Source organism: Habropoda laboriosa, unplaced genomic scaffold (assembly GCF_001263275.1).
Source record: "Habropoda laboriosa isolate 0110345459 unplaced genomic scaffold, ASM126327v1 scaffold47, whole genome shotgun sequence".
NCBI classification, from domain to species: Eukaryota; Metazoa; Arthropoda; class Insecta; order Hymenoptera; family Apidae; genus Habropoda; species Habropoda laboriosa.
Window position 1 is genome coordinate 953,499 of NW_017100176.1, and position 26,175 is coordinate 979,673.

The window sequence follows — 26,175 nt, forward strand, 5'->3', positions numbered from 1 at the left end:
TTAAAAAAGTTTTGGATTGCTATTCAAATTCTGTGTTGTTTCAATGAAATTCATAAATTTCAAAAAAATTTTAACGTACATAAACTTTTATATACAGAAATTAAAGTATAAACATGGAACAGTAAATTCAATGTAAAATAAGTATCCAAAAAAGAATTCCTAAAATTCCAAAAATTCCTAAATAAATTCTCTACTCTCGTATTTAATCAACGTATTGCCAGGTACAACAATACCGTTACTTCTAAATAAAAATTTCAATTTATCAAATGTTACAATTTTCAAAACTACAGCACAGTGTAACGGTGTAACGAAATTACGTAATTTCTCCTTGTCCTATGTTTTCTCATTTTCATCATCAAATAATTTCATCTGTATAAAGGGCATTTAGGAAATACGAGAAAGCCACGTGTTTCCATTATCAAGACACAGCTTTCGCCTGGCCGAGTCGCGGAAGTTTCATAATTTTTTCAATTTCCGGATGAAGGATTCCTCTCTCCCTTTTCCTTATTAGAAAAACCAGCACGGTCATTTCTTCGTGAATTCTCAGGGACCGTCGCTTTTGTGTTTTATAACGTGGCCCGCGAGACTGCAAGAACAACAAAGCGTTCGAGTTTCACCTGCGAACACGAGAAAGAAAATACTCGGTCTGACTGTGGCTCTCTCTTCCTGAGAAGTGGTGAGTGCACGGACATCGGTCGCTGGTACCTTCAGGTGGCAACTTACGATCCAATAAAGTTTCCAGCCCCTACCACGGTCTCTTGTGCAGCTGCGACCTCGATCTTTCTTCCCGCGGGGTGTGCATTTGATTGGTAAAAGTTACCTTCGTTTTTAAGCCAATTAAATTGTACAGCAGGAGCGGAGCAACTTCATGTAACGTACTGCAAGCCCCAGCATCGTGCCTCAAAAGCTTTTCCCCGAACGCGACGCGACGGCCAGTTACTAACGTTCAAATTTCATTTCGCCTTTTGCCGAGCTGGGTAATTATCGTTGTGTCGACCACCGTAATATTGTTATGACTAGTAGATGCTTTACAGATTTAACTTGTACACTTCGTTTAGTGTGTAGCGGCTTCTTGATACAGTTCTTTAGAACATTCTCAAGTGATAATCACCGATATTGACGAAACTTTGATACATGGCAGTAGTGAAAAATATATCTGATCATCCCTTATGCCTGAAAATGGTACTCAACTTTGGCATTTCTTTTTTTAAGAAAATAATTGATTAAATGAAAAACTTGTTAGGAGGTCTTTTTTTGTATTATCCCTGGAGAATGTGAAAGTATTTTTTTCGTTTAATTTCTTTGCAAAATGGCGACACTACAGCCTAATCACCGAACCCTTACTTCGGACGCATGACGTGCCCTGCTGCCACACAGTTTGACTTATGGAATAAGTTTTACTATAGAATTAGTATAGAATATATAGAAATCTATAGAATAAAATATCAGAAATTTTCAGAATATTTTTTAAAATATTGAGTTTCATGGAAATAGTGAACATACGAAGAAAGAATCGAATTTTTTCCTTAAAATTTTAGTACAAAAATGTTAACTGCAGATCCTATGTACTTGAAACTGTCCTTGGGTTCTAAAATTTCAAATCTAACGTGAAACTTCCTTTCGTTTCTCATCGTTTCTTTCATCCAAAAAATCTGTCTTCCACCTCATTCACCCTTTGAAACCATTTAAGTTACATCTAAAAATTCTCTCGTACCACCATAGCTAGAGAAGATAATTAATTGGCCTATTTTACGTGGCCCACCCTAACGCAAACCATCCGTTACAACGAAAAACACGGAAATTTCACAATGTTGCTGGATTTTCTGTGATCGATACGTTGCAGACGACAACGTGAAATACGTAAACAGAAATGTTCTCGAATTTATTTCACGGGAACGAAATGTTTTTAAAAAATGTTTAAACTTGTAAAATCCCCGCTGTTTTTTTATCTTCAACAAAAGGACAGGCAATAAATTCAAACGCAGCAAAACACACATATTATCCGCGATAGGTCGAGAAAAATATTCACGACTGTTAGTCAATGTTCTTCCCGACAACATATCACGAGTATAATCTGCTTAACGAGAGAGCCTGTAAAAAGTCGAGAGCCGTGACAATTTACCACTTCGATATTTGACAGCGTCACGCGACACGTATGGATACCAGGGGTGGAAATAAATCTCGTTCGAATAAGACATCTCTGCCTACATTATCGACGAATACACGCATCGCGGTGAAAAGGAAAAAAGAAAATCGCAGGCAATATATCTCGATGAACAATATTATAATCCATTATTTCCACGACGAAACATATCGTATGCAGAATACCTCGGTTATTGGCAACGGAAAAGTATCCGATAAAAACAAATTTCAATTTTTAGACATGAAAAGACGATTTCGTTTCCTAATACGAGCGGCTTCGTCGATTTTATCGATTGTTGATACAATATCGACAGCAAAACTATATCAATTTTGCGATTTAAATCCAATTGTAAAAAAGCAATACAATTCAAAGTTTAATAAAAAAAAAGAAGCTGAATATTAATCAAAAAATAAATAAAAGCGATGAAACAGATTTTTTAATAAAATTTCCATTCTGAAAAAAATGGATTTTAAAAATCGCCCAAATCTACGTGAATTCGGTCAAAGATATTGCAGTTATGTGACATTGACCTATGTATTATAACTCTTTCTTTATTCCACGTTTTAGAAATATTTGCAAGGCTCGAGATTGCACTAACTTCATTCCACTATCCAAAAAAAAAATCGTGAAAATTGAAGGACAACGTTTGAAGAGCGTATCACAAGTACTATTCATACACTGAATAAGCAAAAGAGTGGATAGGTGAAGATGGGAATAAAGAAAGAGTAAATAGCCAAAGGTGCAAAAGAAAAGAAAAAGAAAGAACGAGGATAATATAAAAATTGTGGTGGCTAGTGGACCATTGAATATGTTTGACGACGAGCTGGGAACAGTATTTGCCTTATGGTGTCTCTTAGCTCTGATAAACATATGTATGTTCGTAAATATGGATGGCCTCTCGTAACGCGTCGATATGAGAAAACGTTATAGCGGCTCTCCTCGTTCCTTGACCCGGCGGGTTTCATCGAACCCCGTTTGGCTTCATGTTGTTTTACGATTCTCTAAAAACGCCCGTTTACCGTCGCAGCGGGAATGCGTCATTTTGTCATTTTGCAGGCGAGCGCGACGATAAGAGCTCTATCAGGTTTGCGATGGCTGTCATTTAACGCGGCTCCACTCAATCGTGCACGTGCAACGTTTACTAACCCATAAATATCGTGTGCCGACCTGAAAGGAGGTATCTCGCGTCTTTTATTCCATGAAAAATATCATACTTCCTTCTAGATTTCTAATTACAACCTTCGACAATATTTCATAGACGAGGAGGAATTTTCGTTTTATGAACATCGCGGTTGGTTTTATCTTTTTCAAACGGAAGGACGAGCCGCCCAATTGTCTTCTCTAAATAGCTACGGTGGTAGGAGACAATTTTTATACGTCATTTAAGTGGTTTCAAAGAGCGAGTAAGATGGAAGACGAATTTCTTGCTGGAAAAATTTGGCAAAAAATAGAGCCCAATTAAAGTCCCAGGTCATTTTAAGATTATGTTATTATGCTTGTTTAAATGGACATCAAATCTGCTACAGCATACAGTAGAAGAAAATATATACCTTTGTATGAAAAAGCACAGGTGACTGAGAAAAATTACAGAAAAATTGGCATTTATAAAAAAAATTTTTTCCCCATCTTATTCACCCTCTGAAACCATTTAAATCACGTATAAACATTTCCTCCAACCACCATAGCTAGAGAGAGCAATTAGTTCTTCATTAAAAAGTCGTATACTTGAAATTATTTGAACAATTTTGTTTTCGAAAACGAAGCTTCTTACGATGATTCTTTGTTAATTTTTTCATAGAAGTTTACCTTTCTAGTTGTAATCTAATTTAGTATAAATCAAAAACTTTTCATTTATATAAACAACGTGTCTTTATTCTTACACACTATTTACTTCTACAAAATTTGCATTAAAAATTTATATAAATAAATAACGAGTCTTCGGTTGAAAATTTAGTAATACAGTTAACATACAAATGTACTATTTAGGTCTAGAGAATATTGATCATTTGTTTCTGTGCATGAACTAAATATCACCTGAATATCAGAAAATGAAACGAATTAAGACAAATATAAAAAAATGTAATTTTATGCAACAAAACAGAAATTTATAATTCTGGCAGTTCTTTTTATTTCGAATTCTTTCAAGTACTGTCACTTCCTGATTACATCGTTCTTTCCCTTGTTACTATGTAATTGCTATTTTATTACATATATCATAACATTCTTGCTGCTGATTTCCAACTGTACTATTAATAATTTCTACGCCACGACTCTCGTTACAAACTGTAAATTTCTGAAAGCAGAAAGTACAACTGGAAGTAATAATTTGTTGCACGTGGGGAAGTTTCATCGTTAAAAGTTGCGTTTCCGTGGCTAATGATAATTCTGCTTACAAGTACAAGTAAACACTGTACATTTTACGTGTGCTTATGTGAAATATACAACTCTCTATTTCCCACAGTACGGTGAACGCGACAAATGTTAGAAATATCGTGAAACATAATAGATGCTAATAAATAATACGTGAATAGGACATTTCAGTGACGTTTTATGCATGTCCATTAGAATCCAAGACATTTGTAGTCGTATTTATGGAACCTGCGTAATTATGGAATTTTACAGACTCCATAAAAATATGAAATGAAACACATATTGTTTCTCATGTACAGTATGCCTCGAAAATAGGTATCAAATTAGAAAGAAAATAAACGACCGTGCAAAAATAAATGGTAAATATCAAACATTCGTTTTCCTAATTTTGTGAAAAAGTGAAAACTAAAATTAATTCGTGCACTTGACTATATTTCAACTTAACGAATCTTACTGCGGACTGTTTTTGAATACTTTTTTGCGATAATGTTCCAGAAGAAATTAATTTTAAAGAAATTTATTATAAAATTTAAAAAATTGAAGAAAGAAAATTAAATAAGAACACTTAAAAGGTAACAACGTCGCGTTTTATTGTACACTCTTCGTTACTAAATAGAACAAATGGAAAATAAATTACACATACTTTGTACCCGAAATCAATTTCTTCAAAAACATACAAACAAAGTATTAAGAAATTTACGAAATAAAACACAAAACCGTGAAACTGAAGGTAATAATTCTTACGCTAACATTAAAAAGAGAAAGAAAATCGTCTTATATTTCATATATTTATTGACAACTTTTAAAATTCATTTTAACTTCTGAAAAATACACGATATCCTGTTGCGCCTACATTTTCATCCCATCCTAAAATAAAGGCAATCTTCAATAACGTTTCCCTCTTCGTATCACTTAGCCAGGTTAATTTCTCCCTCCATCTTTCGTTTGCACGGCACTAATGAATGTATTCGAAGTATTCATTTAGCGCGAGCTGATGTATTACTTTAAAACTTTCTAAAAAGCACAGCCTAAACGATCCTTTAGAAAGCATAATCCAAAGAGGATCCTCCTGTATTTCATCGCGTACCCTTGAGATCCTCTTTCTCTTGCAATTAACTTAAACTCTACCCTTTGACAGTTAATACTGTCTGAGGCTGCTGTTAGTAAGGCGTGACCTTTTCAAAGAGTGTTTTAGAACACCTGTATTATTATATCAGTGCGTTGCCGGACCTCCCACCTCGGCTTCACGCGTTCAAATAAAATGTCGGGACACACTTTGGAAAAGGTGGCGACTTCACCCTTTCACCGCTGCCACCAGTCTGTCGGCACTTTGAAAATTTGCCCGCGCTGTGGCCTTGGCGCCTATAGTCGCTTTGAATATTTTCTCGCGCTGTGTCCTTGGCGCCTATAGTCGCTTTGAATATTTTCTCGCGCTGTGTCCTTGGCGCCTTTTGCCACAATTTCACCTTAATTTAACTCGTCATTTTTGCCCGTTGCGCACTTTCAATTTAACAAAAGAATTTCAACGATTATAAATCGCTTGACCGTACGCTGTTTGTGTTTTACAAAAGCAGAAAAGGTATTTTATGAATTGCGAACAACTACAGTTCAAGGCAGACTTATAGGTAATGAGAGAAAAAGCGAACATGATAAAAGACAACGCGTTGCTAAGAGAAAAGTGGGAAATCTGCCCGGTCGGTCGTGCAGCGACTTACTACACAGCGGGGAGATCTCCCCATTCGGTTGGCTAAGTGTTAAAAATTTTTTTAAAAAATTCTAAAACGCCAGAGTGAAAGATTTTGCGGCCACGATTGAACATCTATCGTCTGCGTACTAAATGAATTTTGAATTCCCTCTGGGCTCCAATATTTCTGCAAAATGTATTTTTCGAAAGATGTGAAAAAAGGAGGTCGAGAAACGTCAACGACTGCCTAAAAATTGTCACTTCAGAAAGTGATACGTGGAGCAGGAAGTATATAGAGGTAAGACAAGATGATCTATAATTAATGTCGTATATGTTTGCCAGCTGTATTCAACGGTCCTCATTGTGAGCAGAAAAAATAGGCCGATCAGATTGCTGGTTCGGGATTCGAAGCCAGACCTTTCATTTATTGAGCGCTGCTCGATCAACTCAGGAATCCAGGGCATCGATAGATTTTTTTCTCCTTAAGCCTAATATTCGAACAGTGGCTATCGTCCTCGATATATCGACAAGGAAGATTGTAAAATCTTAGTATGTAACTTACTATTTTGATATCTAGGAACAATAATTACGAATCACTGATTTTTACATTCGGTAAAAAAGAGATAATTAGAAATTCGTTTCGAAATTGAACTGAATTCCATTCGTTTGAATTTTCATTACCGTAGTAATTAACGAGTGATTTGAGTGACCATCGACGCAAGTTAATTCATTTTTTTAAAAAACAGGGTAAAAATCAGAAAGAAATTTGGGCAAAGAGTGGCTCAACAAAATATTGACAAAATTACAAAATTATTTTTAAACATTTCATATTTGACGGGGTGCTCGATACTTTTCGCCAAGGCTGTACTCTTCACGAGCAATAATCACGAATAATACGCGGAAATTAACTGACCGAAACAGAATGGGCAAATTATTTCATCGATCCTCCAAATATGCAGAGAGAGGAGAGAAATTAGGTAGGTGTATTTCACCGGTGGAAGTGTATTTAGTTTAGAACCGCTTCACCGCGTGGAAGAGTTGTTTCTGAAATGACTTATTTCTTGCCAGCCGCAGAACGTTCTCTGGAAATTCGACGGATTCCTCGAAACAGCGTTAACCGTAAGAAACCAGCAAAACCAATCTTCCCGCCAGCCAACTCCGCAATTCCTTATAAGCTCGCACTTCTTTGCGTAGTACTAATTTTTTCCCCGTCTCGTCGTATGAAAAACCAAGCAACGACTTTCTGCATAACTGTACATTCCACCAGCTCTTTTTATAGTGGCGCGTGTTAAAGAAAACAGCAGCCTTCCCTATAACGCTCGTTCCTTTCACGGCCTCGTTGAAAGTCCACCCGTAATGGAATTTGATAGAAGCAAAATGCGACTCCTCCCGGTTTATATGGGGTAGCTTCGAAAATTACCGGATTTTTCTGCCTTTTTATCTTGCTGCGTGTATTATACTGTACGATTACGTGTCCGCGGTAAATGTGAGAATCGTAGGAGAAAATTGTGGAACATTGGCAGATACGGTTAACTATAATTTCAAGTTACGTAGGCACACGTAAGAGAGAAGTTAGTTCAATTAGATGAAATAAATGTATCGAGACCAATTAACATTTCAAGTAAACAAGCTTCAAAGGAATAAAGCCGATGGAAATTATTTGAGTTTTATAGGTTAGGTTTTACGCAGAGTAATAAAAAAAAAAGGTTAGGTTCGTGTTTTGTATATTACATAATTACGTTTTTCTTTATGCATGACAATTAGATAAATTATGTACAATAAACAATTAAATTGTTGTGAACTTGTATGTAATAAATGAGACCGTAAATGACACTAATGAAATTCAGAAAAAAAGTGTCACAATATAGGTATATAACGAAAGATCTGTTTATATATTGATTTTAAAATGCGAAACGATAAACAAAGAGATCAAGCTTCCACGTATAAATCGTTGAAATATCTTTCTCCAGAGAACACCTCTTCTCCTATATTTCGTTTAATAACGCATTAAAACAATGCTAAGGTCAATATACTGCGTGCCCCGACTAAAACAGGCGTCACCTAACCTAATTATCTCTAGTTAGTTTTAACGATACAAAAAAATATTTTATACGCAATTTGAGTGGCATCGAACAGTGAATTCGTTGCAATAAATATTTTTATTTCGGGACAATTTTTTTCGAAACTTTCAAAGTGTTTTTTGCTCTATGGTAAAAGTAGAGTATAACAAAACGCACACTATCAAGAAACTTCCGTGAAATTTTGCTTAGCTTGAAATTATTTAGACAAAACGAGGTGAATATTTCCCTTTTTACGCATCCGTATTTAACCACACCAGATAATAAGATTCCTCGATGTTGTTCCCCGATCGACGTTACATATTATCACGTTGCTAACGGCTACGTTCGTGCTTCCATTATGGTAAAAAGCTAGCCAACGATATTTTTCCCCTATTTTGGTATAAAATTCTTCCCTGAAACAGTCGATAAAAGGGGGATAGGGAGGGGAATGAAAGAAAAAGGACCGAACTACGGCGGAAATGTAAAATGGAAACTCCCTCTGTGGGTAATCATTTAGATGGAGACGGATTTAAAAATTACGAGAACCAAATCTTTCGCGAACGAAGACACCGTCTAATGTACACACAGACTCACTAGATGTACCCTCGGAAAGATCTTTCAAGAGGAAAAGTTCTTCTTCTTTGCTTAACCTCCTTAACTTTTATAGACTTGCTCCTCAAACTTTCATACTGCGATAACTTCTACGTTTCCTTCGTATATTATGCAATTATTTTACCCGTATATATGTGTACAAGGCACAGCATCCAACGTTACCAGTGAAAATTGTTTTCGATGACACGGAAAAGCGTTTAGCGGAAAAGTTTTATGGTCAAGAAAGGTAGACGGTATAATAGTTCGGGGAAGATTTTACTTCGTGAAATTTTCAGATCGCTTAGAATGTACACTGCTCTATCGATTTCCGTGAACACTTTATTGCACGATACGGAACGTAAAGTGACTTCGACAATGTATTGTTAGCGAAGAATTTTCGTATAAATTTGATAGAAACTTGAGGAATTGCAAAAAATTGCACGATTACAGATCAATGTTTCTTAAGATCCGGAAAAATTGTGAACATTCATTTATAGCCCACTAATAATTTCGACTAAATCCCAAATCCTTGCGTAACACTTTTCACGATATCGAGGTAACCTTGAATTTTTTTAATGAAACGCCCACCAAAATAGGTTATTTAAAAAAACTGTTTCAGCATCGTATGTTTCCTTGGATACCGTGCTATTTCTATGTAAAACACTTTTTTGTAGAACACGTAGTTCAGATGTTCTTCGGGATGGACAAGTTATGTGACTCACCCTGTATATTAGGCGAGCAATTATTAAATAAATAAAGGACGGATTGTAAACTTTCAATGATCCATTAATTTTCTCGAATATTTACTTCATCGCTGTTCTTCAAGCCAACATACATCGCCGTTCATAAGTATTAGGACACCCGCTATATTCGTGTAGAAAGTAGAAAGTTAGAATAATTTCTTGTTAGGAATAACAAATGGAATAAGTATATTTTAGTAAATTTCCGTAGAATTCAGCGTAATTTACTAGATTTCAGTATGCTTCACATTCAGCAAGTGTTGTAATACTTATGAGCGCGAATGTACCGGCACGTTCAAACAGAATAATTTCCCTTTCTCAGGCATGTTCCACGACACTCTCACCGAAAACAATACACACGTGTAAGCACATATTAGAATCAATAACGTTAGACACTGAAGCCAGTATAGAAACGCTCTCGAACCATTAATTTCACGGTTTCCCCTTAACTGCGGATTCGATAATGACGCGTGGATTATAGCTATCACTTACCGCTGCGTTGTTCAGAGTGAATGAGAGATGAGCCGGTGGCTTGGAGGGTGGTAAGCTACAATTTGCCCTCAAAGTGTCTCCTTGGTCGTAACGTTCGCGTTCCGATACAATAACGGGCTTGCCTTCAGGTACAGCTGAAACATAATAATTCCATCGGTATATAAATCTTCTACTCATTGTCGACGCGTGGGTTCCTTGTTTCTCGTCCAAACGACGCGGACGACATTATCCTGCTATTTTGCCTGTTTGCCGTTCAACTTATCCAATATTCAAGCAGCAATGAGGAACAGATTATGTGGTTAGCTTTATGATATTTCTCGTCGCTGGTATGGCTCTATATACAGGGTGTCCTAATTTTTTTCGATGAAACTTTGCCAGTATATTCTGTGGGTGGAGGTAAGAAGAAAATGTTATATGGACATAGGTCGTTTGAAGCTTCGTTAAAGAGTTATTGCAAAAATACGAAGTACGAAGGGAATGGTAACAAACTTGCGGTTGCTAGGATACAAGACAAGAATGATAAGCTACAATTCAACACCTTCAACCACTTCAGATCGTAAAGACAGCTCGCATAAACGGACTAGACGAACATATCGATGATCTATTTCTGTTTTGTATCATAACCTCACATCCGTTACCATTTCGTATTATTGTTATAACTTTCTAATAATGCTTCAAACGACCTATGTTTATATAACATTTCTTTCTTACTTATACCCGTAGAACAGACTGGCAAAGTTTGATCGAAAAAAAATTGGGACACCCGGTAGATACATGCCTGCATGCAGGAAAACTGGAGGATATTAAGCTTTTCCCGTTCAACGAAGGCTCCGCAACCATCTCGAAAAATTTTGATATTCTATACAGGAAGGTTTATTTTGCGATCGCTTCTGGAAATATTTATATTTTTCTATGAAACTTTAAACAGAGATAGGCTTTTAAAGCACTCTTCGATGTTGTATGATATTTTAATATTCTCGAAACTTATATATTTTCCTTTCAATATTTATGCATTTATTATGACAGTTTTCTTTACTGTATTAAATTAAGAAAACGCACTGCAATTCATTTAAATCGCTGTTTGTTATCTGATTATTTGCTTCGTATATACGGTGACCGAAATGTTAAATCTGTTGTAAATTTGGAAATATTACTTGGTTAATTTGTTCGTGAAATAATATCAATCATCAAATTATAAGGTAATGTTTATTTATCATTTACGAAATTTTCAAACATCATTATATATAAATTACAACGTTACGTGGAAATTTGCCGAAAATTTCACACAGTTTTCCTTCGTAACAAAGAAACAACGTAAGTAGATAAAAGAAATTCACAAGAACAAGTAGAAAGCATGTGTACTTCTTTAACGAAATTTCGCGATATTACTTTTAATCAGTTGTGACGTTTCTACACGCGGTATATCTTTTCTGATCACAAATTACGGCCGTTGGGAGCAAGTCCGGTACAAAAGAAAAACGTTACCCTTTGTCTCTCCAGCTATTTACATCGCTGCAGACAGTACAATTCTTTCTGCAGCAAGTTGCCCAAGCACGATGGTATCAGAAAATTTATGCGTCGCGAAGATTCGTGAATGCTAATTTATGCCAGTATATATCCGAAACTTCGAAATTGTTTTCCTCCTTCCGAGGATGCGGGAAAAATTGAAAAGTCAGAGAAAATGGAAAATTCGAGCCATTAGACAGAATCGCGCGGAGTTAAACGACGGTGAAATTTAAGATGGATGGGTTGTTGGAGCGTTTGGAAGCCGCGCGTGTGCGCCGCGTAATTTGACTATTTAAACGGTAATTAACGCGGGTATAGAGAATAATGTGATCGTAACTCAAAACTAACGTTACCCTGTTAATCGATTGCTATCATCGATGCAATTATTGTAATCGAAGAAATATCTGTACAGTCTACGTAATCAAATACCGTAATAACCGTGAAGCCCATCTTTTGTCACTACACAACGAAACACAGATTTCAGTTCAATTTACCGACAATAATCACCGATCGAATTAATCTCATTAACCCTTTAACACCCGATGTTTCTTCATTCGTCAGAAGAATAATTTCGGTTGACTAGAATTTTATGTTTCGTTTGGACAAGCAAAAGTTAATAATTATCGTTAAAAAAATTGGCTGAATTAATCTCATTAACCCTTTAACACCCGATTTTTCTTCATTCGTCAGAAAAGAAGGCTAATGTTTGTAAAAAAATTGGCTAGTAATAAAGCAACAATAAAGAAATGAAGCGAGACTTGTGAAATATAGACACACGGTATGTAACTTTTAGGTCATATTACGACACGAGGGGTTAAACGCTGTTTTGTCGGCTTAATTTCATAACGATTCTATATCCGGTGAAATTAAACGAATCACATCGTAACAATCTGAATTTTGTCACCGATCGGTAAGGTTTTTCTGGGACGAGAAAGAAGTAGTATCTCCGGATCGATTGATCTGAAATAAACGAGACTGTTCGTACATCAACCACGTGCATTCGACTTTCCATTAAGTGTATTGGATTTTCGACCGCTGTCGACAAATCTTTCGAGGCAATCGGAATAATGGTATAAAGTAGGTCGCGATATTGTTACAAAATATTAACGATATAAGTCATAGTACACGTGTGGCAAAGGATAACAGAAATAGTTCGAGAAAGTCATGGCGACACATGTGCCAGTTTTATTGTAGCAGCGAAACTATAAATTGAACATTCCAGACAGAATCGTGGCATCATTTCGATCTAAATATTCGAGCAGCATCGTTTCATTGTTGTTCGAAATATTTCAATGTACGATATTAAATGCACGATGTTGCGGCACACGTAGGAATTCAGAAAAACGAGGGTGTTGATCGTTTAGCTGCGTAGAAATGTCTACGTCTGACTTACTAAGAGGGTGCACCGCCCTGAAATGCCTAAAAATAGGCAAAGTTTGGGAATTTTTTTCACAGGTAACTAGTTAATGCAAAGTTTCAATTTTTGCCGGAGAATATAAACGTCACTTTCAGCTTTGTTATCCAATTTTTAAAAAGTGAAAATGTTACAAAATGGAGAAGCTATTCGCTAATTGCGAAACCTCTACTGTAACATCGCAGTTCTGTTGACACAAGGGTTGAAACGTTCGAAATGAAAAATTCTTTTTCATTTATGAATAAAAATGTATTATCTACGATGTAGCGCAAGATTTTCTAGAAATTGTAATTATTACAGAAATGGTGGCAGTTTAAAGAGGAAGAATCTCTTTTTTCCAAAAAGACAACTTTAAGCGTTTCTGATAAGTTAAATAACTGAGATATCGATAATATATTTTTATTCGTAAATAAACAAGAAACTTTTAATTCAGACGATGAAATTCTCGGCCAGCAATTGATGCCCTAGCAGAAGTCGTTTTGCAATAACTCCTCCATTTTGTAACATTTTCGCTTTCCAAAAATTGGAGAAAAAAGCTGAAAGTTATGTTTATATCCTCTGAAAAAATTGAAACTTTCCATTTAGTAGTTGCCTATGAAATAAATTCTCGAACTTCACCTATTTTCAGACGCCTCAGAAGAAAGACTCTAAATTAAACCCTCCAATTTCTACCAGTATATAATTCAATAATTCAAAAAAAGAATGAAAAATCATAGAATTTTAGAATGTGTGACACTGTGTCACACTAATTCTAAGTTCGAGAGTACTCTCTAATAGAGTACACTCTAATGCACACCATGTATACAAATATTCTAAACAATAAAGTGTGTTTACTAAATATTTATCCAATATTATACAGGATTCGCATACTCGCTATATTTAAGATGCTCCATATTAAAGATTTATTCAAAAAGTAAAGAATTTAAAAATTTTAATATTTCCTTTTTCCTATGTTACTACAACAAAACTTCGTGACGCAGAAAACCAGCAAAATTCTTTCGAACGGTACAATTGAAAGCCGCGAAGCAGTCGAACAATTAGTATAGATCATTTCATCGAGAGCTAATTGATATCTCGTGATATACACGTCACTTGAACTAACTGTAGTGTAACTAGTAGGGAATTAGAACGGCTATTATCACATTTAATTTTACAATTGACCGAATCCACGACGTACCAAGATCGCCGCTATTCCTCGCTACCGCTCTCAGTTATCTGACGCCGAGCAAGAGCTGAAACTGGAACCGATTACCGCGAAGTGAAGCGAGGGAAATAACCGTTTACCCTCTCACCTTGTCGGTGATAAACCGGTGATTCGCGAAACGATAGAACGACTAACCGAATTTCAGTTATGTTATCGTCTTCCGTCTATGAATGGTGCTCTAACTTGATTGCGCTATAGTTACTACCTATCTGCACCCGTTTTATATAGAAACTGCAAACGTCATTTCGCATTTTCCATTTTCCAACGAATTCCAGGAAAGGGAGGAGAGATGTGTGTAGAGAAAACAAGTCGAAAATTTTTCAAACGAGCGAAACGAATTTTAGAGAGAGAGAGAGAGAGAGAGAGAGAGAGAGAGAGAGAGAGAGAGAGGAGAGGATAGCGATGTGTCTGTGTTAAAGGGTAAACGACCCCATTACCGGACGTATAGGACTATGATCGTTTGAAAATGGTTAGTCTTTGCTGACGTATAAAGATATTGATTATTGAGACTGTTGGTGGTCCCTTTAACTTTCGAAATAAATCAGTTTTCGAGCGTAATATGAGTGTTTATAAGAAAATTATTAGTGGAAATTGTGAAGTTTATAATAAAGATTTTTTCAGTATTAGTAACAGTATGTCTTCTAAATTTCATATTAAAAATATTGCCTAATTACATTGAAGTATCTGGCAACACTATTTAAAAGAATGTCCGATTACTGGCACAGACCTGTTTTCACCCACGACTTTCTGTAACTGTATAAATGAAACTATTATATATAACTATTTTATTGTTAATTTCACTTTCTTCTTAATTTGATTTTTATACATTTTTGTTATGAAATTGACGACTTTAGAAATATGTATTTTATAACCTAAATACCATATTAAAATATGTCTATTTATATATTATACTTTAATAAAGGAATAATCTACGAAACACCAAAAAAAAAAAGATACTTTTAACTTTAATATTTCAAGGTTCTGATCAATGTATCGCTTTATCTGCCATTTTCAATGAAACGAACTGAACAATTGGTCGTTAATGGGAACGTTTACCTTATACTATAAGGGGTATATACTCTGTTCAAAATGAGAGTAACCTCGCTTCGCGCATGGGACGTGCCTAAGGCAGGGCTAGAACCACTAGAAACGTTCAAACCCCCACTTAACCGCCTACGTTTTCCTCCGTCTTACCCTCAGCTACGCTCTCTGTCTATGCGCAGAACGGACGAGAATCGGTCCGAGAGCGAGGATACTCTCATTTTGAACGACGTATAGCATAATCCACTATACAGGGCCGCTTACAAAGTTGCTCTATGTGAAGTGGTTAGACACAACGGGAGCATGGGAGCGATATTGGAGCAGTAAACTACGCCCACTTGAGCAACGATCCTGTGGCGGTGCACTGTATGAATGTTAGTAGTGATCGCCAGGATTAAGAGTGAGAACTATGCTTCCAAGATAGTACGCATACGTGTTGAAAAAAGTAACCGATGGTACGAAACGCTTTATGAACTTACCAATCATGCGTACCTACGAGCCTACACTCCCACCACTATCGTTGTTTCCCACTCCTTTCACAATTGTCACGTGATATGCTCCGCCCACTGCCCTCAGCTCTGCCCGCGGGCAGAAAAGAGCGCCGTTGCCCCCAGAACGAGCAGCCCTGCCTTACGGGGTAATTAAAAAGTACAGGGGAACACTGAACATCTGTACAAATTGAGGGAACAATACTGTTTAATAAATTGGCGATAATTCGGTGATTATCAAATGTCTGGAGAAAACTTTTGGATAAATGAAAATGTGAAAAAGTGTACATATATACTTGTATGTGTATTAAACAGTAGCTTTATGTACAAGTTGAGATAAAACAGAAATAAAATGATCGTCGACAAGACGTAATCGATCATTAGGCAACGAATGTTCGAATGGAAAATCAGATAGGTCAGGAATCTAAATAATCGATATTCCGGTAATCGCTTAATTTTACTGCGGTTGTTTTACGAAACATGGACTCGTAAATTTTCGGTTTCTAAATGAAGCAATAAATCGAATATTAAAAAATTGCAAAGTATACATTTGTGATGAAACAATTAAATTTTACGTTAAAACATTCTTGTGTTTCTTTTAAATACTCTGTTATTTCAGTATTCTACCGCAGAATAAATTTGTAAGAATTGCAAAAAGATATACATATGTATAGAATACATACGTGAAATATCATAGAGAAATACTGATTTAAACAAAAATGGGATATTTACGTTATAGATACACACACATAAATACAACGAAAAACGTTATAATACAAAAACCAATTTTTTAATATCAAACAATAATTTTTTCAAGAATATTTATTATGATTCCTTTCAATTTTAAAGTTTAGTGGATTTTTGCACATATTTTTGAATCACCTTCTATATTACCGGCAATTAAAAGTTAGACTCTTAGACTGGAGGAAAATATGAAAAACTTCATTTTCAGGAATTCTAACAAGTGTTGCCGCTATAATTTCTACCTAATATCTATTTATAGAAAAAATTATGCTCTTGAATTAACAGTATTCAATTACTGTATTCAAGCTAATGGAACCAACATCGTGATACCGATCAATTAACTTCTACTGAAACAGATGAATTCGTATATACTTACTGCATGCACATTTCATCAATCTGGTTAATTTTTTTCTGCTCCTTGATCAACTTTGATAACCTGTGTATACTTATTTATCATCATGTATCCGTAATATTTCTATGGAATTTTTTCCATCGTCACATTTATGAAATATTACGAGCCACATGGAAATAACGTTCGGCAGAAATGAGAGTCAGATATTAGTTGGAAATTTTTCCTTTCGCATTAAATAATATAAAAATCCTGATAAAATGCAAATATTTCTGAAATGTTAAAAGTGTTAAAAATTGTTTCGTCATTTTGAAGATACTGAAATTTATTGCACAATGTTCTTTTATTTATACTACTTTATTATAGCTGAGTTTATCTATGATGTTTTATTATATCAGGTTGGTGCAATTGAAATGATGTTTTTTGAAAAGTTGAAATAAACAAGTCGATATGAAATTTTTACATACAATCAAATTTATTGCACAATGTTCTTTTATTTACACTACTTTATTATAGCTGAGTTTATCTATGATGTTTTATTATATCAGGTTGGTGCAATTGAAATGACGTTTTTTGAAAAGTTGAAATAAACAAGTCGATATGAAATTTTTACATACAATAGTCAAAAAGAAGAAATTTGCTGTAGTACACTTGTATCGAATAGTAAAAAATTCAGAATATAATTGTTTACAATCGAGATATTTGTGTAATTTTGCAAAATTGCGGTGAAAATTGCAGAAAACATAAATTTAGCATTTGAGGAAGGTTGCGTAAATGTTAGGGCACTTCAACGTTGTTGTGCAAAATTCAAGATTGGTGACTTTTCATTCAAAAATGAGATGATAACATTTTAAGAAAAATGACTGGAAATAAACTAAACGTTTCTCCAGCAAACTATAATTTCTTCAAATACCTAAGCAATTCCTTTAACAAATAAATTATTCTGAAATGAAAACATTTAAAAACGTAGAATTCAAAGAATGTTTTCATTCAGGGACTAATGATTTTTATAAATTTGGAATAACGAAACTTGTCAATCGTTGGAAAAAGTGAAATTATTTTTCGAAGGAACACAGTGTATCTAAAGTTTCATTTAAAAAAACGACGTTTCACGTGCATCAACTTAATACAACGAAAACTATCACGACTACAGAAAATGTCTTGGGTGAAATACAGAAATTAATACAGAAAGTTTATTCACGCCGATATTGAGATGGAACAACGCATTACGATTTAAACTGTAACCCGCCTTTTCAATCTTCAATATTTACGAGGAGATGAACGGAGGGAGTTCAGATAGGAATCGATATAAAGGTCATTCCAGCAACGATCCACGGAATTCAAGAGTAAGTACGATTTTTCTTCGACTACGTGAAAACTGTAGCAGGCGAAGATTCGTTTACTTTAAGAACATCCCACGGTATTATCGTAAAATATGAAATTCATATCGGTACCGGTGCAAGAGGTACTCTTCCGTGAAAAATTTCTATCTTTGATCCCAGGTGCTGCTAATAAAGAACACGTTCTATGGATATTATTTCTGTGTCGATGGTAATGTCTTTTATCAAACCTAACATGTTATGTTTGTCTTTCTCGTGATGAATTCTGAGGCGACATCGATCACTTGTAATCCTTAACTTTATGTTTGGTTTGTTTTAAGGTTATGTTAGGTTTACGGTTCGTTTGTTTTGAGGTTAGGTTAGGTTTACGTTTGGTTCGTTTTAAGGGTAGGTACACCACCCTGAGACGCCATAAAATAGGTAAAGTTTGAGAATTTTTTTCATAGGCAACCGCTAAATGGAAAGTTTCAATTTATTCAGAAGATATAAATATAACTTTCAGCTTCTTTTCCAATTTTTGGAAAGTCAAAATGTTTCAAAATGGCGGAGTTATTGCGAAACCACTTCTGCTAGGGCATCGATTGCTGGTCGCCAATGTTGGCAAAGACTGGAATGTCTAATGTAAAAAATTCTTTCTAATTTATGAATCAAAATGTATCACTTACAATGTGGCGCAAGATTTTTGGAAAATTATAATTATTATAGAAATGGTGGCAGTTTGAAGAGGAAAAACCTCTTTTTACTAAAAAACAGTCTACTTCAAACGTTTCTAAAAAATTATACAGTTGAGTTATCAAAACAATCGTCGAATTTATGGGTTACCGAAGTTCTCTTCTTAGTCTCCACGAAATTCGGGATATCGTTCGAGAGAAAAAGCCTACAGTATGCTATTTTATTATTAATAATGCTTGGGCACTAGAAAGTCAAATTTTTCCCAAAAATTAAATATAAACGTTAAATAATTTGCCTATAGTTAAATGCATGTATTATTAGTTTCAAGACAGAATTTCTATTCTTTAACAAGTCTAACAGACTCAAAGGTAGATCTAATCAGCGTAACCTAATCTAAATGTAACCAACCCAAAATCTAATCCAGTCTAATATCCTTATCGCATCTAATTAGAACCTAAGCTACCTAACTCAGATCCGCACTATGAAGGAAATAATACACGTCAGATCTACCGGGTGCCCCACTTATTAAGAATACCTACATCATTTATACTGCCATACAAGAATGAGTGATTAGACATTTTTTGTCTAACAACTTGTTAGAACATTCTTTTGTTTTTAATAATAATAGCTATCTTTTATTAATCAATTTTGTAGCCAGATATTTTGTAAGAAAACGTGACTAATTTATTGCACATAATATGGTACAGTTCTGGAAAGCCAAATAAGAACTGATATTATGTACTATGTATAGTGAAACTTGAATCACAAAAAATGATGAACACTTTGTGGAAGTTGTTGTCGAAGTTCTACAGCATTACTGTAGCGTCACATTATTTCGTAGAAATGGAACAAAGTTTCTCTAATCGCATTATTTACCGAGCTATACCCCTGTTAGTATCTTTTATACCTACATGTGTTATATTCAGAAGGAAGACTTTTTTGTTGCACACCAGAGTTGCAATCTGTTTAGGGTAGTAGTGTATGGAAAGACATAGAAATTAGTTACACATTTAACAAACAAATTTAGTATTTGCACTTTTTCATACTCTTCCAAGTTTATCAAGTTATTTAAAAAATCTTTGCTTAGAGATGCATCTAAACTGTTGTTCTTCTCTTTATACTATTTTTCAGTTTTCTTTCTCTTTGTATTATACTATTTGCCGGAATGATCTCGATGGCAAGAAGTAATTAAAAAAAAAAATTGCACTGATGATTTTGAAATTTCCTACAATTAAAATTCCAAGAAAAATACGCAAATACTTTTCAAATCACGTGATACTTTTCATCGTTCTAACATAAGCCAAGAGTATAAAATTTTTGTCATTTATTTTATCCAATAAAAATTTATCGCATCACCGTCAACGTGTGTACCTACTTTTTACGCAAAAATTTTAACACAATTTCAATATGTATGAAACACAAAAAGAAAAGTATCAGTATCGATTGGACAGTTTGCAAACACGAACCAGCATTAAACAACCGTTTGAACATCAACACCCCTTCAATTGCTCTATTAAATGTACATACACTTTAACGCGTACTATGCGTTGCGCGTGGCCGTTTTCGAACAAAGCTTAATCAAGATTAATCTCCGTGCATAAACGTCGCGACGTTCCCATTCAATCGAATTAAACACGGTTATAAACTTTTTTCCTCCGGATCACGCCAGAACGAGCCCCCGCCCGACAATTCTCGTTTCTTTAGAGATGGTACACACCGTGCATACGCGTGCATTCACGTGTGTCAGCGAAATGCACACGAATTTATACACGGCCGTTACGTTTCGTAACGCAACGAAATTTCGCCTGCACGCTGCAACATTATCGCGTTGCCGCGGGTCGTGCGGAGGGGGGTATTCTCGGGCAGCAATGGTAGTACGCGCGTTCCAGCTAATTTGTGTCGTCGAAAGTGTTTTATACGGATGAATTCGTACGTGGTGCACGGAATATTGCGCCATACAAACGATCCATGAATCCCGCGGATTTGAATGGTCCACGAATCGCAAGGATTTCGACAGGCATCGCGTATCATTCGATCATCAATCTTGTCGCCCCGCTTATCGGCAGCCGATTTCAAAATTGCTCTCACGCTCTACGTATGTATACATTGGTCGACAACTGTTTAATCTACACCGGCTATAATGGTAAAAGGCATAAACTACGAACGGCCAGTCGAAGGGCTGTATTCCTTTACGCGTTACGTAAATCGTGCCGGCTCGTTTGGGATATTCGAAATTATGGGAGTAGAGATAAGAAAGAATTTTATAAATTTAAAACTCTGGTTTATTACGCTTCGTTAATTTCCATAGAGGGAACAGGGAACGCAATGTTCGTTTCATTGTTGATGGTAAAATGTAAAAGTGGGTTAGTGATGTTTATCTAATACGTTTATTGCTTTAAATTATTGCAAATTTTTGCAACATTTTTTTATTATAATGTAATAATATCTATATAGGTGAATTTCATACCATATTTCTAAGTAAGTTTGATATTATTGAGATACTGAATTTAACATACTATTATACATACATAGTTGAATGAATGCATTATTGATTTCTTCTTTCGTTTATCTTTAAGTTTAACACTTTTGTTGTACCTTTTTATTAAGGGGTTATACCACCCTGAGGCGTCTAAAAACGGCTAAAGTTTGGGAAGTTTTTTCGTAGGTATCTGATAAATAAAAAGTAACAATTTTCTCAGACGATATAAACGCAACTTTCAGATTTTCTTCTCCAAATTTTTGGAAAGCGAAAATGTTACAAAATGGAGGAGTTATTGCAAAACGACTTCTGCTAGGGCATCAATTGCTGGCCGAGAATTTCATCGTCTGAATTAAAAGTTTCTTGTTTATTTACGAATAAAAATATATTATCGATATCTCAGTTATTTAACTTATCAGAAACGCTTAAAGTTGTCTTTTTGGAAAAAAGAGATTCTTTATTACAAAATGATTCTCTATTAAAAAATTGAAATTACAAAACTTACTAGAAATTACTTCTCGCATTATCTGCAAGTTATGAACGTTATCGTTCTATCAATAAGGTATCAACGAAGTATCTCACAAGCTTTCCTACCTTTCACGAAATTCACATAGGGGGAGTTCCCCTAGCGCCGGACGCTTAAGGTTTTTCTTAAGTAAATCTCTCTACCTGTGCACACGCGACTGAAACGCGTAGAACACTTATTTTTATTCCTTTTGTCTCCTCTAGGAGATACGCAGAATAACGGCTCGGCAGCGTTTCAATTATTGCAGATATAACTAATGTCCGATATTAGGTGCCGTCCGGCGTTAAGGGAACTCCCCCTACCAAGTTTATGACTGAATACACATCATCATTTACTCTAGCAATTAAGATGATTCTAATAAAATTAGGTATTTTACAATATGTCCTTTAAGAATTTAAATGATTTTGAATCGTTCCCTAAATATTGATATTTTTATTTTGTCCGGCTAAATTCATACAACTAGCCACTATTTGTCTGTCATAAACCGCTGCGTTAACATGCACACAGTAAGTGCGCATACTTTTAGACCACCGGGTAGATTCTCTCCACTCTATAATTACAATTTCTAGAAAATCTTGCGCTACATCGTAGATAATACATTTTTATTCATAAATGAAAAAGAATTTTTCATTTCGAACGTTTCAACCCTTGTGTCAACAGAACTGCGATGTTACAGTAGAGGTTTCGCAATTAGCGAATAGCTTCTCCATTTTGTAACATTTTCACTTTTTAAAAATTGGATAACAAAGCTGAAAGTGACGTTTATATTCTCCGGCAAAAATTGAAACTTTGCATTAACTAGTTACCTGTGAAAAAAATTCCCAAACTTTGCCTATTTTTAGGCATTTCAGGGCGGTGCACCCTCTTAGTAAGTCAGACGTAGACATTTCTACGCAGCTAAACGATCAACATCCTTGTTTTTCTGAATTCCTACGTGTGCCGCAACATCGTGCATTTAATATCGTACATTGAAATATTTCGAACAACAATGAAACGATGCTGCTCGAATATTTAGATCGAAATGATGCCACGATTCTGTCTGGAATGTTCAATTTATAGTTTCGATATAAACGCAACTTTCAGATTTTCTTCTCCAATTTTTAAAAAGTAAAATGGTTACAAAATGGAGGAGTTATTCCTCCGGCATAATCTTGGTGAATTAAAATAACGTGAACTACAACGTTGATAAAAAAATGTATTAAATTCATTGTCTAGCAGATAGTGAGCTTTAATCATTTAATCAAGTTCCGTTAATTGCTGAGCAAATTTTGTTGATACCTCGATGAAACTCAAAAAAAAAAAAAAATCCAGAGAAAGGATGAAATGTTTCTCTTCGATGAAACAACTCTCTGTCACCAATTACGTGAATGGAGTTAATTCATTACGAAACTGTTGACTGAATTCGTTTTTGTCTCATCAGAGTGTGAACTTGTAATTGCGTGTCTGTTACGCGACACGGCAACTTGGAATTGTATTAACTAATTCCGTTCTCTTTTTTTTTTTTGTCTCGTGCCTGGAAACGTCGTAACGTATTTATCGGCCGGTTAAACGTAACGACCAGACAACGAAATCGTTCGAAAATCGGTTTTCACACTTTCTGTTCGATCAAGCTGTGTGAACGCGTCAAACAGAACCGTTGCACAGTTAGCTGTGACTGTAATATTATAAAGTAAAAGACACTAAAACGAATATTTTATTTAATACTATGTATTCTGTGCCGGGGTCATTTTTGACCCGCTGTTTCGAGAGCCATAACGCACGTAACGACGGAACTCTCCGTGCCAATTTGCACTAATCACATGATCTCAGATGTTGAGTAAATTAAGCTTCGTTGTTATTGTTATTTTTGTAGCAGTAAGTGCAATGCAAAGGAATATATTAGTAAGACTTTTAGTCTATACAGTACACTAAATTTTACAACGTTACATTAAACGTTAAAAAAAAAAAAAATAGTGATGGAACTCTGTTCGTGTTAGTACAGTAGAACTAAATAATTAGTACTAGTGAAACATCCATGTGAGTTAGAAATGACCCTGGCACAGTACTCGGAGGGTTAAATATGAATTTCATTCGAATGTTTTCAAGATGCTATTCCTCATGTTTTTTTTTATTACGAAATTTATAAAACAATACAGTTAAACAATTCAATTAAAGTGTCGGTTAAATTTTTTCCATAGAAAGGTCGGTGAATATTTCGAAATACCTTTTGCGTTAATTTTAACATTCTGTTTACGAAGAAAATTGTCCAAGAGTGAATAAGAAATTGGAGGAAAAATGGCTCGGGAATAAATGAAGTCTATGTACCGAAACCTGTTTGGTTTGATATATTTTTCGTTGTTCTAAGGCACTAATTAAGTTTCACGACATTAAACTACGTGTAAATATCTGCACTGTGTTATGATAGCAAAAGCCATGAGTTATACCGTCACGTGAAAACTGAATTCGTAAACAAGTGATAACCGAATAAGAGAAACAACAATACAAAATTAAATATAGAGGTAAATATTTTCTTCGTTAAAGAAAATGATAAAGTGTATTCTTTAGATCCACTTAATTATTCCCTTCTTTCTCGTGAAATTCACTTTAAGAAGTGTGAGAACTTCGGAACTTGAACTATGAGAATTAATTAAAGTTCGGCGCGCACGCAAGGAATGGTTTCTCGTTGCATCGCCCATTCTCTTATAGCATACTTGCCGATTCGAGAAATTGTTCAACTATTTATAATGCTTCCGTTGCACAAGTTTGTATTATTTACTAACAGACAATCATTAGCGTTTCTATTTTTTCTTTAGCTTCCAGTATTTCGATATCACAAACTTGCACATTCTTAATCAATCGATGCATACATGTACGTATTGACGATATGTAGAGCATTTATTTCAGATATTGTCTAAGCGTGAGCAATTTAACAATTTGTAGTGTGAAAGAGAGTCTTTCGTGTATGCTCACTTCAAACGTCAAACGTTAATGACGATTGAATATTTGTTGAAATTGGATACTGGAAGGTGGTGAAAGAATGATGTCACGAGTATACATAACACTTAAACTTTAAATTTATTCTACAACTGTTGAATTAGAAAAACGCGTTAGACTGGTGATAATAATTTCTGTGTTGAATAGCTGATAGTTTTTTAGAATCTCGTCTTCCTTTGAAGGAATTCGTGCTTAAATAATAAATGCGGACATGTGAAAATGGGAATGACGATGTCTGATTGGTGGTTTTAATTTGGTAGGGGAAGCCGCCGTGACCCTCAGGTACTGCAAGTACCTTCGAGTGGCATGCGTCGGATTTTCCCCATGCCTTAACCGTAGCAGGTAATATTTTATTAGTTGCCCCTGACTCGGCCAAGGTAAATGAAAATTAACACGGCCGAGGTAAAATTCTTAATCCTACTACAAAAGGGGCAATCGTCGCTATACATTCAAAGAAGGTGAAATATGCACAATGGTTTTACTTATAATTAGTTTTACGCCTTAACAGTCGTTGTCTCTCAAGGCAGAAGCAGCGATCCCCCGCGATACAAGGTCCGCAGAATTATCGGCAGATCTTACATGATGCCAATTTTCAATTTTGGTGAGACTCTGTGTCTCCGAAACGCGATTCGCGAGGAACGTTTTCCATCGACTCGGTTGAGCCCTTAGCCAGGCCAAGACAATCGTTGAATCAGTCCAATAATGTTTGCGCGCGGACTCGATCTGTAGCGCTTCCTTCACATTTGAGACAAGTCGCGCCAGTAAAGGAGCACCAGACAGTTCTAATCGCGGCAGTGACAGCGATTTCAACGGCGCTACGCGGGATTTGGCACACAATAATCGCGTCGACCACGCCCCCTCGACCGTTTTCGACCGCAGGTATACCGCGGCCCCAAAGGCTTGTTCCGATGCGTCAGAGAAGCCATGCAATTCTATTTCCCTCGGATTGTTTAGTACCATGCGCCGCGGAATGACCACCAATGGAACCTGCTTCAGTTCAGCACGAAAGTCGTTCCATTACGTGTGCATCTCCTGGGATAGGGTTTCGTCCCATCCCACATCTAATTGCCAGAGTCGCTTCATGATGAATTTTGCTCGGATCACGATGGAGCTAATGAGACCAAGCGGGTCGAATATTTGCACGATTTCCGACAGAATAGTGCGCTTCGTAACCTTGTTCGTCCTATTGTCTCTGAGCGAGTATCGTAGTTCATCTGCTTCGGCGGTCCAACAGATGCCTAACGTTTTCGGATCCTTTCCAGTATCCGCGATTTCGAATCTAGCCGGTGTTCCGTTACGATCGCTGCCGAGCGCCCCTATGTGGTTGCTAGCCCATTTTCGCAGTGGCATTCCGGCACT

At 35.7% G+C, this 26,175-nt stretch overlaps 1 protein-coding gene across 1 annotated transcript in view; it reads right to left on the reverse strand.

Moving 5' to 3' along the window:
- Positions 1-26,175, reverse strand: part of LOC108578784 — a 136,231-nt gene that overhangs the window by 78,421 nt on the left and 31,635 nt on the right. The window contains exon 4 of the mRNA XM_017942179.1: positions 10,081-10,214. Within this exon, the coding sequence (XP_017797668.1) occupies positions 10,081-10,214 (134 nt within the window). The remainder of the gene's footprint in view (positions 1-10,080; positions 10,215-26,175) is intronic.